Here is a 13,632-nt window from a genome sequence, read left to right on the forward strand (position 1 = left end):
CTGACCCTTGAGGAACTCCAACAGTTAAAGGATGGGAGGGGGAGGAGGCTCCAGCGTAGGAGACCGAGAATGATCGGCCAGAGAGGTGAGAGGAGAACCAGGAGAGGACAGAGTCCGTGAAGCCAAGGTGAGATAAGGTATGGAGGAGGAGGGGATGGTCGACAGTGTCAAAGGCAGCAGAGAGGTCAAGGAGGATCAGAATGGAGTAGGAGCCATTGGATTTGGCAAGAAGGAGGTCATGGGTGACCTTAGAGAGAGCAGTCTCGGTAGAGTGGAGGGGACGGAAGCCAGATTGGAGGGGGTCTAGGAGAGAATGGGAGTTAAGGAATTCTAGGCATCGATTGTAGACGACTCGTTCTAGGATTTTGGAAAGGAAGGGTAGTAGGGAGATAGGACGATAACTGGAGGGGGAAGTGGGGTCAAGAGCGGGTTTTTTTAGGATGGGGGAGACGTGGGCATGTTTGAAGGCAGAGGGGAAGGAATTCAAGGATTGTAGCCATTGTAGAATTGTTCAGATTTGCCCACAAGTGACCCTGGGGAGGAAGCTGCTCTCTGCCTGTGGGGAGAGTTAGTAGCTGAATTCAGATGTGAGCTGTGAGACAGTGTGGTATTGTGGAAGGAATAGAGGACTGGAAGGAAGGAGAGAGACCCAGGTTCCAATCCCACCTCTCATTGGTGGGGTCTCCCTGTTTCCCCACATTGAGGGCAGGATTCATTACTGACCACAGCCATCTCCTTCTGGCCTAAAAGAGTGGGGTTTCAGAGTCTATGTGATTCAGTTCCGGCTCTCACCCTGACCTCTAGAGGCCTGGGGCTATGGGATGGGGAGGGCTGTGGGGTGGCGGACTGTGCCATGGTAAACAAAGCGTCACCTGGCAGCATCTCCAACCGAGGCCCAGGCAGAACAGATTGGGCAGGAGAGAGGGTCAGCAACTTCTCCCTGTCTGCAGGCAGGCTGAATGAGCCACCCTGGGACCATGCTCAGCAGCCTCTGTATTCTGCTCTACCTGCTTGCTCAGGTAAGGACTCCTGCTTCTATCCTGTGGAGGCGGGGCTAAGGATTTCAGAGAACAGCAGAACTCCCTACTACAATTACTTTCTACTGCTACCGATAAACTAGCATCATTATGGCATTTACTGAGCACTTACAATGTGCCTAAGAACTGGGGTAGATACAAGTTTGTCTTTTCACCCTGGCAAACTCAGGCCTGGCCTCAGGGAACTCGGGGTAATAAATGGAGAAACCCATTTATTTTCCATGGAACTAGGCCCAGGGAGCAAAGGATTGGGTTGAGGGACCTAGAGGGAATTTAGGGGAGAGAGAAGATGATTAGTTTGAGCTGGATGGCAGTTCCCTGGCCTCTGGCTTTTCGGTCGCGCTCTTTTGTTCCTCACTAGGACAGATTTCCTCTTGGCTGTGGGAATGGGGACTCCTGGTTCCTCCCCATAGTCCTCGGTTGTCTGTTTTTAACCCAGGCTGCGGCAGTAGCAGTGTAGTCCGGTCCTCATCGGGCAGTAGTGATTAGTGTGGGAATTTGCATTTGCAGTTAGGGGCAGCTATGGTCCCTGGCCGAGACAGGCCCTCTCCTTAATCCCAGCGGCGCTGACCCCGATCCGCTCTTCCCGGGACAGGAGGGAAGAGGGCTCTGTCGGGAGGAGGCAGAGTCATGTCGGATGGGCTTCACCAAATCCAGCTACCTGTTCCTAGTGCCCCAGAGGGAGCTGGAGCCGAACCAAGCCCTGGGCAAAGGTCAAAGTGCACACTTTCTCTCTCCGGCAACTGTCTCCCTGCTTTCTCCCCCAAACTAATGGCCCATCTGTCCCCTTTTCTGCATAGTGGGGTTTGCTGAGTGCCCAGGACGTAAGCTAGCGCTCCTCAGGACCTCAGACTCCAGCTTCCGGGTGCTTCCAGATGGGACTGTCCAGGCAGCCCTCTCCACACAGCTGCCCGGGGGGCCTGACAGCTTCTCTGTTCTGGCCCAGGACCCAACCGGGGAGGGGTTCTCTAGTCGGGTCGTCATCCGGAGCAGCCGACGGGAGGACACATGGGTAAGAGCATACGGCCCAGGCGGGTCCCGCCCGCCTCCTCTTCCTCCGCCTTCACCCCCTCTGTGACTTCTGCTGCCCACCCATTCCATCCAGCCTCTCCCGTAACCTGCCATTCTGGGGAAGGCTGGGCATTCCCAGAGGCCGGGCCGGGCTGGCCACACCTGCCCCTTCCTGTTGCCAGTCCCCTGCCAGCTGAGCAAGCCCGACGTATGACTTCGGGAACTCACCCCCACTCCAAAGCAGTTCCAGCCCGTGCGACCGTGGGACAGATCCTGCGACCGTGGGACAGATCCTCTGCCGTGGGAGCTGAGTTGGGGGTGTCTAGGCCAAGAAGAGGCGGCAGGCCAAGCAGTCATCCTCAGTTCCCTTATCCTGTGCTTCAGGAGGGCATATGACGGAGAACGGGAGGTGGTTGAGATTCAGTGCTTGGTTCTCTTCTCCCTTCAGGAATCTTCTCCTGAGACTCAGACCGAGGTCCCAGTGCTGCTCTTCCCTGAATCCCACTCTGGTCTGAAGAGGCAGAAGAGGGACTGGGTTATCCCTCCTATCAACTGTCCTGAGAATGAGAAAGGACCATTTCCTAAAAACCTGGTTCAGGTATGATGGAAACTTTCTCCCACTTCAGCGTGGGACCATCAAGGCACTAAACCTGGAGGGGAGTGCTCTGATGAAGCTGGGAAGGAGGAAATCCGGACTAATGCGTTTTTCTTTTTATCTTTTTTCAATGGTATTTGTAAAGTGCATATAATGCGCCAAGTATTCTACTAGGCGCTGGGGTAGGTACAAGCTTAAGAGGTTGGACACGTTCCCTAGCCTACATAGGGCTCACAGTATTAATTTCCATTTTACAGATGATGGAACTGAGGCCCAGAGATGTTAAGTAACTTGCTCAAGGTCACAGAGTGGACAAGTAGCAAAGTCAGGATTAGAACCCAGGTCATTCTGACTCACAGGCCCATGCTCTAACCATTAGACCACCCTGCTTCTCTTGGGTTTGAAGATCCAAAAGTCAACCTCCCCATTTTCTGCCTCTGCCTGCTTTGTTTCCAGATCACATCTAACAGGGACAAAGAAACCAAGGTTTACTATGGTATCACTGGCCAAGGAGCAGATAAGCCTCCCACAGGGGTCTTCATTATTGAAAGAGAAACTGGGTGGATGAAAGTGACGGAACCGCTGGACAGAGAAAAAATTCCAAAATATATTGTGAGTCCTTCTGGATGGTCTGCAGACTGGGGGATGCTGAAGTCCGCTGGGGTCCCAGCAGACATTGTGAGACTCCCTGCTTGTTTTGCAGCTTCAATCCCATGCGGTGACTTCTGATGGGAAGACCGTGGAAGAACCTATGGAGATGGTGATTACCGTGATTGATCAGAATGACAACAGGCCCGAGTTCACCCAGCAGATCTTCGAGGGCTCAGTAGTCGAAGGATCTTCTCCAGGTAGTGGAGAGGAGGGGAATTTCTTAGAATGTAGTTATTAAACCCAGAAGCTACACGACCGTGTAAAGTACATGACTGCACTAAAAACTCATGTCTCCCGCTGATTTTTAGTATGAAATAGTTGGTCTGGGACCCCAAGTCATCTCTTCTTCTGGACAGATAATTTCTCTGAAAACTCTGCACTTCTGTGGCTGGGTCTTCCCAGTGCTGAGATAATAATAATAATAATTGTGGTATTTGTTAAGCACTTACTATGTGCCAAATACTGTGCTGAATGTCAGTCAGTGATATTTACTGAGCAATTACTGTGTGCAGAGCACTGTACTAAGCCCTCGGGAGAGTACGATGTAATAATACAACAGACCCATTTCCTGCCCACAATGAGTTTACAGTCTAAAATCTGGGATAGAAGTAAAATAATCAGATTGGATAGAGTCCCTGTCCCATACGAATTGTATATTCCAAGCACTTAGTACAGTGCTCTGCACATAGTAAGCGCTCAGTAAATATGATTAAATGAATATGAGACTCCTAGTCTAAGATAAAGGCAGCTGGTGGATTGATTGACTGATTGGAATAGCTGAGTGGAATGGCTCAGAAAATCTCCCTGATTCATGGCCAAGACTGCGTAGGCAAAACAACTCCTTATCTAAGTGGACCCTGCTGGATCTCTCGGGAGCTTATTTAAGGTTGTGGGTGAATGTTTAAAAAGTTCTGGGCCTAAAGACAAGGGCAGGATCTGCATGAATTGGGAAACCAAAGACCTCTGAAGTGGTCTTGTTGATAGACCCATGTTTCCCCCCTGTCTTTCAACGCAATCAATCAATGGCATTTATCTAGTGCTTACTCCATTCAGAACACTTGAAAAAGTTAGTAGATGTGATCCTTCAGATTGTAAACTCTTTGTGGTCAGGTAGCATGTTTTACCAACTGTGTGGACTCTTCCGAGGGCTTAGTACAGTGCTTAGCACACAGTAAGCACTCAATACTTATTATTTATTGATTGATGAACCCAGGCCTCAAAGAGTTTACAATCTAATGGGAGATACAGACATTAAAGTAAAATACAGGTGGGGAGAAGCAACAGAGTTTAAAGATCTATACGAAAATGCTGTGTGAAGGGAAATGAAAGACCTCTGAAATGGTTATTTTGATGGTCCCTCTGTTCCCCCTTGTACCCCTCCCACCCCCAATCACCCAGTTTCTCAGGACAGAATGGGGACTGTGGAATAATATGGGTCAGAGAACTGAGTCAAGTCTGCCTGCCCCTAACATCTTCTGTCCTTCAACTTTCTTAAGAAACCTCCGTGATGCAAGTCACCGCCACGGATAAGGATGAGTACAGTGCTCTGCACATAGTAAGCGCTCAATAAATACTATTGAATGAATGATGATCCAAACACTTACAATGCAGCACTTGAATACGCTATCCTCAGCCAGGAGCCCAAACAGCCTCATGAAAACCTGTTCACCATTAATCGAGATACCGGAGTGATCAGTTTGCTCACAACGGGGCTGGACAGAGAGGTGAGTATTCAGAGGGTGAGACAATGGGCATGTTCACTGAAAAGGCTTTCTGAGGCAGTGGCATCTAATCCAGGGACTGTGTTCAACCCCCTCCCGCTCTGACACTCCTAGATAGCATAACCTGGATGAGAGAGAAGGGTCTAGAGGTTGTGCTGCCTTTAGCTGCTTCACCAGGCGTGGAGTGGAATTGATGTCTACTGGTATTTGTCTGAGCTCAATTCTCATCGTTTCAGGGCAGTTTGATCTGTCAGAAGTAAGATCACCTGAGCTGGGAGGAGGCTAGGGAGGTGAGGGGGGTTTCTTCATTAGTCACAGTGTCATTATTTAGCCATTGCTGCCTCGTCCTCCTGTGAGAGAACTACATTGTGGGTGTTGGTCAAGATGTGGATTTCTGTTGAGGGATTATTGGGCATCCCACAGATCCCACCACCAAATAGGATCCACTCACAGCCCAGGAGTGTGAGTGGTTGGGATGAGCTGAGAGGTGAGTTTGTCAGCATTTCCAACCGAGTGGCTCATCTGGTTGTACAGAGAGAACAGTAGCTATGCATCCTCCAGTTAGCTTTGTGTGACATATGGTCATCTGGGAGGGAGGCATTTAAAAACACTTTCAATATCTGTCATGATCATAATGCTATTTTAGTAGCCTATGGTTAAGCCCAGCTGTTAACCATTATTTTTTACGTGTGCTTGATTTGCAGACAATCTCACAGTATAAATTGATCATTCAAGCCGCTGACCTGGCAGGCTTAGGTTTGAGTACAACAGCCACGGCAGTAATAGAAGTCATCAGCCCGGTAATGTCAAAACTTTGCGGGTCTCTTCCTATAATACGGTTCCCTTTACCTTTCTTGAAATAAGTTCTACAGGTGCTCCTAAGCCAGAATCAGAGAGAGACTGATGTCTTTTCATTCAGATATTTGAAAAATCTATCTCTTGCTGAATATTTAGAAGCCAGCCTACAAAGTCAGAGACCTTTTGAGATCAGGGATTTGGTATACTAATTCTATTGTCCTCTCCCAAGTGCTGAGTTCAGTGTTTTACACAGTAGCCACCCAGTGAATGCTATTTGTGGATTGGTTGATTGACTTTATCTAGGGTATCTACTTTCCTACTTTAGAAGCTCCCTTTCCCTTCCAGTTTCCTCCTCCCTCTGCCTTTCCCCCTTTCCCCTCTCTCCTCCATCGCAGGCTCAGACTCAGACAATGTCTCTTTAATTGCCTGAGCCTTAGCCCTCCAGTGGAACTCCCCTTCCTGTCTGTCTGGCTGGGGAGGAGTCTGCTCCTCCGCACACTCCTTCCTACCCTGTGAGTTGGCAACAGATTTCTGGAAGGGTTTTCTTCTCCCAGGTCCATCCTTCTGCTGACCGAAGTGGGCAAGACCACCGATCCACCTTTGGGGTGGGTAGAGAGGCAAGAATTTCAGCTGGGCCCGGGACACTCCAGTGAGATAGTTCAGCCAGGGGCAATGCCAAGCAGGCATTGTGGGTGTAACAGCCAGTTTTCCTCTGGGCACTTCTGTGGTGGCAGGAGTAGCCTGGGGCACGGGTGGGTGGGAGTTTCACTCCCCTGGCACACAGCATGGCTTTCCAGAAGGCCCCAAACTCAAAGTTGGCTCTGGAGGTAGGCCTCCACCCGCTCTCACTCCCGCTGGAGCGAGAGTGCCCGATCTCTGGCTTCTTGCTGAACTGTCCCAGCCCCTGCCCACTGCTGGCCACAGGGCACCACCTACAGGTTTAACTCCCTCTGATCCGGAAGCAGCTGGCTCAGTGCTGGCACGGGGATGGGCCGGGTCACTCAGTCACTCAGCCCAGCTGCAGCGGTCCCATGAGCGCTCGGCGGCTAGGGCACGTGCAGCAGCAGCTCGCCCCCAGAGAGGTAAGACGGGGCAAGTCCCCGCGGAACGAGAGGGAGGACGGCCAGAAAGCCGAGTGTTGCCCCCCAGCAAGCCGAGCCGGGAGGGACCGAAATGAAGAATCTTAGAGGCCGGGGCTCTGGGCTGACTCTCTTTCTCCATGCCACGGTGCTGTTTTGGTACCTTGGGGCTTCGCATTAATTTTACAACTTGAAACACATAATAAGAGTGTGCCTGTGTATCCTCCCGTCAAGCACGCGAGTGGAAATTAATTTTGGTGTGGTTCTGAGCGGGGACAATAAACCTTTAGTGTGAACACCTGGGGCTGAGCAGTCCAACCTATGTAGGCTGAGTTCATGTTTCACATTTTGAGGAGTGGAATGCATTGGGGTGTGGAGGAGGGAGGGGTGTATGTTGCCTTTTTTTGTTGGAGAGTGTCTCTTAGGACCCAGCACCTCCCTCCTGGTGTAACTACAGCCCAGGTATTCCCAACTGGGAAATTGATAAACCACATCAGTTTTTATTTCCACTGAATTCAAATTGCTCTGTCACCCACCTCTGCATGGCTTTTCAGGTGGGAGGGAAAGAATGTTTTCTGAAGGGGAGATTGAAAGAACTTTGACCAGTTTTTCCATCTGTTTACTCTCGACTCTCTTACATTACAACATCTTACTAGGTCAGTGTTCCCCGATTCTATTTGCAATCAGCAAACAAGAGGTTGTCGGCAACGGGACCTCAACGGGACTCAGTTTCGGGGGAGGAATTTGGAATTCGGCCTCTTACCGCTCATTGCTTTTTAATTTTTTTTGCTGTTGGACAGGTTGGGAGCATGGAGCCAGTGGGCTCTCCCTTAACTACTCACGTCTTGGATACTGCATCAGGTCTTCCTGCCCAGGGTCTTCTCCTGCGCCTATCCAGGCTTGAAAATTCAAACCAGCAATGGACCGAGTTGCGGAAAAGGTACCCCGGGAATTCTTCAGGGTGGTGCTCTCGGAGGGCCATCGGCCAGCAAGGCCTCTCATGATGCCAGAGGCAGAACTGGAGATAGGTTAACCCAGCCACCCTTGGGGGAGGTGGAGATAGGATTTTGGAGAGGCGGGAAAAAGATCAAAAATGACTTTGCAGACCCAAATCTCCATTAACTTCATGTTTCCCGATCAACATCCTCAGGATGCTGTGGTGGGAAGTTGTGGCTGCCTTGAGATAGCAAGATAATCAGGCCACCAGTTCCCCTGCCCCAGGTCCCTGGAGGCAGATGGACCCTACAATTATCAGACCTCCGAAGGGATACATGCTAATAAGCCCCGGCAGATATTCCTGTTCCGTCAGGCCCTGAGGAGTATATTGAGAGAGATTTTGCTCTGGTTGAGTTGTTGACCCTTGCCTAATGTCAAACAGTATGAAGCATCAGACTCCACCCAATCTCCCGTGTTTATTCCAAGAGGAGAGCTCTCAGCCCAGGCTTCTCCGGTCCAGAGTTCTGAATCGAAGTCCTCTCCTGTACGACAGGAAATGGACCCACAAGATTTATTAGCTACCCCTGTGTTGGGAAGAGTTCAAGATATCGGAGCAAGCCTCCTAGCATCTCTGGTCCGTCCCCAGCTCTTTAATAACGCTTTTCTTTTAGGGTCCACTGTGATGGTAATAAACCCAAGGTGAGTGGGCCTGGTTAGCTGCTTCGCTCAGCCTGAATTTTCACAAGCGGTGGCTTGAATTTCTACTAAAGCCTAGGGTCCCCTCTAGTGGTGACTGATTCATTCAAGGAAACTACTGCTGGGAGAGAGGTGGAGGGTGGCAAAGTAGTATGATAATTCAATCGATCAGTGGTATTTACTGAGCGCTTACTATGTGCAGAGCATTGTATTAAGTACTTGGAAGAGTACAATACAACAGAATATTAATCGTCTGTCTCCTCTAGACTGTGAGCTCGTTGTGGGCAGGAAAAGTGTCAGTTGTACTCTCCCAAGCGCTTAGTACAGTGCCTTGCACACAGGAAGCCCTAAATATATATAATCGAATGAATGACTGAATTAGCAGACCCATTCCCTGCCAATAATGAGCTTAGACTGCGGTGCTTATTCCGGCAGCCTCTCTGTTCTTCGTCTTGGTCTCCCGTTTGCTTTGTAACTACCAGAAAAAATGAAGGCGCTATTGGCTCAGTATGAGAGAGACTGTGCTCTGTACACAGTAAGCACTCAATTAGAAAAAAGAGAGGCAGTATTTCCTAGTGGTTAGAGCACAGGTCTGGGAGTCAGGATCTGGGTTCCAGTCCCAGCTCCATCACTTGTCTGCTGGGTGACCTTGGGCATATTAGCTTCTTTGGGTCTCAGTTGTCTCATCTGTAAAATGGGGATTAAGACTGTGAGCCACATGTGGGACATGGACTGTGTCCGTCCAGATTAGCTTGTATCTAGGCCGGTGCTTAGAACCGTGCTTGGCACATCTGACTTAAGAAATGCCATAGAAAAAAATAAATAACATTGATCGACGGACTGAGACAGGTATGCTGGGGATGGGCGATTCCAGTGCTCCAAATCCCTTGAAAATTAAGCTGCTTTTTCATCTCCCTCCATTGACAGGAGCAAGAGCAGAGTGGGCAATTGCCTGCGGGGGTTGGAATGTGGGTGTTATGTGGTGGATACTCAGGTGGAATGTTTGACAGACCAGAACCTCTCGAAAATCCCATGGGTCAAGCATAATGGGCTGAGCTAATGCTCAGCCACCAGATGAAAGTTACCGGGAGCCCCTAGTTAAAGGATTTCTGTGACAGAGAAAGGAATGTGACTTTCCCTGCTTCTAAATCTAGGCTGGGCCAGTGGTGGTCATGGTAGGTCACCCCTTCTCTAGTCTGGGCGACGCTAATTACCGATAATATAGTTTCATCAGATGCCCCCTGGGCTCTGAAGACTGATCTGAGCAGGTTCTGAGTGAGTTTCCTTCAGGGAGGCTTCGCCTTTTTCCCCCAAACATGAACCAACTCCCCAAACTGCGTATTATACCTGCGAAATCCTATGACAGGGCCCGGGGTGAAGGATGGGGTGAAGATCCAAAGGAGAAACGGCTAGAGTTTGATGCTGGTTCCATTTTCTAATCCCTCAGTTTCTGCTTCTCCCAGTTACACCAATGCAGATGGCCGCTGCCCTGGGCTCTTAACTTCTTCCCAGCTGAAGCCTGGCACCTACAAGTTGTTCTTTGACACAGGAAGTTACTGGAATCAGATGGGACAGACTAGCTTCTACCCATATGTGGAGGTAAAATTAATGGGAAAGGGGTTGGGGGGGAGTGTGTGTGTGTGTGTGCAAGCTAAAAAGCACAGAGGTCTAGGAGGTAGAGCCCCATTAGGCTGTAAGCACCTCAAAGACAGACAGGCACCTCAGCTTTCTTTTTGTCCACATTCCCTCAGCACTTAGAAGTGTGTTTTCCTCTAAGAAGGGGTTAATAAATATTGCTGCTGCTTCCAGACACTGACTGGACTCGGGATCATCACTAGATGGTCTAGGGCAACTCATTAACCTCTCTATCCCTTAGTTTCCCCCATTTGCTTAATGGGGATAGTAATCTCCTGGCCCTCCCTCTTCACAGGGAAGTTGTGAGAATAAGTGAGGTCATAGATGGGCTACAGAGGTATTATAGCAATCCAAGGTATTAATTTACTCTGTAGCCCATATGCCCTCTAGGAGAGGCTGGGGCACACATCCTGCCCAATGGTCCTTGAAGCTCCTTTGGGTGGTGCCAGGTGAGAGGAAGGCTGAAAGTTATTACTCATTTTTCCCTTACAAGGCTAGGATGTTCAACAGAGTTCAGAATTCAGCTTGCCTGCTCTTCTCGCTTCTCCAGTTTATTCCCAGCTTCTAGGTCAAGGGCTAGTCAGAACCAGACAGACAGCAAAAGGCCGAAGCTTTTCACTTTCTTCTGATCAAAATGGAGAGCTTTTTCAATGGGTCACTTCTCTCCTTTTGTCAAAAACACCACCTTTGGTTTTTGCTCCCACCTACGCTGGCCAATCCCTTTCTTAGGTATCACATTTTGTTAAGCCTCCTTAAAATTCTAAACAATAACTGCGGTATTAAGTGCTGACTTTGTGCCAAGGACTGAACTAAGCACTGTGGTAAATACAAGATAATCAGATTGGACACAGACCCTGTCCACACAGTGAGAGGGAGGGAGAAGTGATATTTTGTGTCCATCTTAGAGATGAAGAAACTGAGTTTGTCAAAGGTCACAAGGCAGGCAAGTGACCGATCTAGAATTAGAATCCAGGTCCCCTGACTAGGCCACACTGACTCCTTGCTGCTCAAAAAACATCTTTTGTTCAGACATTTATGGCTCAGTTCTGGGTCCCCTCTATTCTCTACCTACACCCACTCCCTTGGAGAAATTATTCACTCTCATGTCTTCGACTACCATCTCTATGTGGATGATTCCCAAATCTGCTTCTCCAATCTCGACTTCTCTCCTTCTCTGCACATTTCCACCTGTCTTCAGGAGATCTCTTCTTGGGTGTCCCACCAACACCTCAAATTTAACATGTCCATTACAGATATGCTCATCTTCCCACCCAAACCTGTTCTCCCCAAGACTTTCCTATAACTGTAGACAGTACCACTATCATCTGACCCACAAAGCCTATATCCTTGGTATTATCCCTGACTTAACTCTCATTCAACCCACACATCCTGTTACCAAATCCTGTTAGTCTATCTTCACGACATCTCTACAATCCACCCCCTTCTCTCCACCCGACCTGACTTAAGCACCTATTTCTCATCTTGACTGTTGCATCAGCCTTTTTGCTGATCTGTCTCTCCCCCCTTCAGTCTCTACTGCTCTGATGCCTGGATCATTTTTCTAAAAAAAGCTCAGTCCACATCTCTTCTCCTCACAAACCTCTAATGGTTGCCCATCCAGCTCCACATCAACAGAAGCTCCTTATCATCATCTTTAAGGGAGTTAATCAGCTCTCCCCATCTTACCTTACCTGACTGCCTACAACCCAACCCACACACTTCTCTCTAATGCCAACCTGCTCACTGTACCTCAGTCTTGTTTTCTCACAAGCCGACCCCTTGCCCACATCCTCCTTCTGGCCTTGACTTCCCTCTTTCATATCCAACAGACCAACATTCTCTCCATCTTCAGAGCTTCTAAAATCACATCTCCTTTAAGAGGCCTTACCTGACGAGGCCCTCTTGTGTCTTATGCTGTCGAGTCGTTTCCGACCCGTAGCGTCTCCATGGACGCATCTCTCCCAGAATGCCCCACCTCCACCAGCAATCATTCTGGTAGTGTATCCATAGTTTCTCGGTAACAATATGGCAGTGATTTACCATTGCCTTCTTCCATGCGGTAAACTTGAGTCTCCGCCCTTGACTCTTTCCCATGCCACTGCTGCCCAGCACAGGTGAGTTTTGAGTTATAGCAGATTGCCTTTCACTCGCTAGCCACTGCCCAAGCAAGGAATGGAATGGGTATGCCTCTGCTTGACTCTCCCTCCCTTAGCGAGACTGATAGAGTACTGGAAACTCTGCAGGTGCCATCCTGAGAAGGGGACTAGGCCCTTACTTTCCATATTTCCCTCTCTTCTGCATCACCTATGCACCGTGGTCTGTAACCCTTAAGCACTTTGATTTTGACCCCACCCACAGAGCACCTATGTACCTATCGGAAATGTATTTTAATGTCAGTTTCCCCCTCTAGAATCTATGGTCCTCTGGGCAGGGATAGTGTCTACCTCCTCAGGAAGCAGCGTGGCCTAGTGGAAAGAATGCAGACCTGGGAGTCAAAGGACCCGGGTTCTAACTGTGGTTCTGAAACTTACCTGCTGTGTGACCTTGGACAAGCAATTTAACTTCTCTGTACCTCAGTTCCCTCATCTGCACAATGGGGATTGAACACCTGTTCTCCCTCCTACTTAGGCTATGAGCCCCAATCTAATTATCTTGTATCTACCCCAGTGCTTAATACAGTGTTTGGCACATAGTAAGCGCTTAACAAATACCATGAATTATTGCTATTATTATACTCTCTCGAGAGTCTAGGAGCGTTCTTTGCACTCAGCAAGCGCTCGAATACCGCTGATTGACTGATTGGATTATTTAACCTCCCCTCTGATTACCAAATTTAGTCAGAATCAGATGTACGGGATTCCTTGAGAGGTAGGGAAAACTGACCTCCATTTTACAGATGAGGAATTTGAGACCCAAAGAGGTTAATTGAGTCATCCAAAGTCACACAGCAGGCAAGTGACAGAATTCCTTGAGAAATTCAACTGTCCTATTCCATGATGTAACCTCTCTCACATGAAATCTGACTTCTTTTTTCCAGGTTATCTTCACCGTTACAAATGAAACAAAGAAGCTCCATGTGCCCTTGCTGTTGAGTCCATTCTCCTACACCACTTACAGGGGGAGCTAGAATGCCAAGAACCCAAAAAACAAGTGTGCAGAAGAAGGAAATGTCCAAGAGGCTAGCCACTCTTACAAATCTTATGCCTCACCCTCTTCCTGAGCCTGTCACTAATGTCAAAACAGCTGCCTGTGGTAGTCACAAAATAATATACTTTGCATTCATCTTTCTTTCATCTTGAAAATAACATCTCCCATTCTCCCTCCACAGTTAGTTTTCCAGCTAGTTGCTGTGATAAAGTGGCTGAGATAATCTGTGGATCCCCGCTGGTATCTTTGGCAGTGACGGGGGGGACTTCTTTATTGTCTCTAAGTGTCACACTTTAATCTATGGAACTTCCTCTTCTCCAGTAACT

The 13,632-nt window shown here is 48.8% G+C and overlaps 1 protein-coding gene across 2 annotated transcripts; it reads left to right on the forward strand.

Moving 5' to 3' along the window:
• The first annotated feature begins 901 nt into the window (after window positions 1-901).
• LOC100079688 (cadherin-1-like) lies at window positions 902-13,529 on the forward strand. 2 transcript variants are annotated; one of them, XR_005660570.1, is made up of 9 exons: window positions 902-1,019; window positions 2,497-2,646; window positions 3,100-3,255; window positions 3,347-3,491; window positions 4,791-4,849; window positions 5,720-5,815; window positions 7,693-7,832; window positions 9,972-10,123; window positions 13,197-13,529. XR_005660570.1 is itself a non-coding variant. In XM_007672536.4 (9 exons), exons 1-9 carry the CDS (start codon window positions 960-962, stop codon window positions 13,284-13,286), a joined length of 1,032 nt encoding a protein of 343 aa, XP_007670726.2. In that variant the 5' UTR covers window positions 916-959; the 3' UTR covers window positions 13,287-13,529. The 2 variants fall into 2 exon arrangements, 1 of the variants encoding a protein (XP_007670726.2); XM_007672536.4 differs by having other exon boundaries at window positions 916-1,019; window positions 9,988-10,123.
• The last annotated feature ends 103 nt before the right edge of the window (window positions 13,530-13,632 follow it).

The sequence above is a fragment of the Ornithorhynchus anatinus genome, chromosome 11, assembly GCF_004115215.2.
Source record: "Ornithorhynchus anatinus isolate Pmale09 chromosome 11, mOrnAna1.pri.v4, whole genome shotgun sequence".
Classification (NCBI taxonomy): Eukaryota; Metazoa; Chordata; class Mammalia; order Monotremata; family Ornithorhynchidae; genus Ornithorhynchus; species Ornithorhynchus anatinus.

Excerpts from the sequence above, each read along its gene's own strand:
- LOC100079688 (XM_007672536.4), top strand. The coding sequence starts at position 960 with ATGAGCCACCCTGGGACCATGCTCAGCAGCCTCTGTATTCTGCTCTAC. Across the intron at positions 3,256-3,346 it reads AAAAAATTCCAAAATATATT|CTTCAATCCCATGCGGTGAC; the intron begins GTGAGTCCTTCT and ends CTTGTTTTGCAG. Across the intron at positions 5,816-7,692 it reads TAATAGAAGTCATCAGCCCG|GTTGGGAGCATGGAGCCAGT; the intron begins GTAATGTCAAAA and ends GCTGTTGGACAG.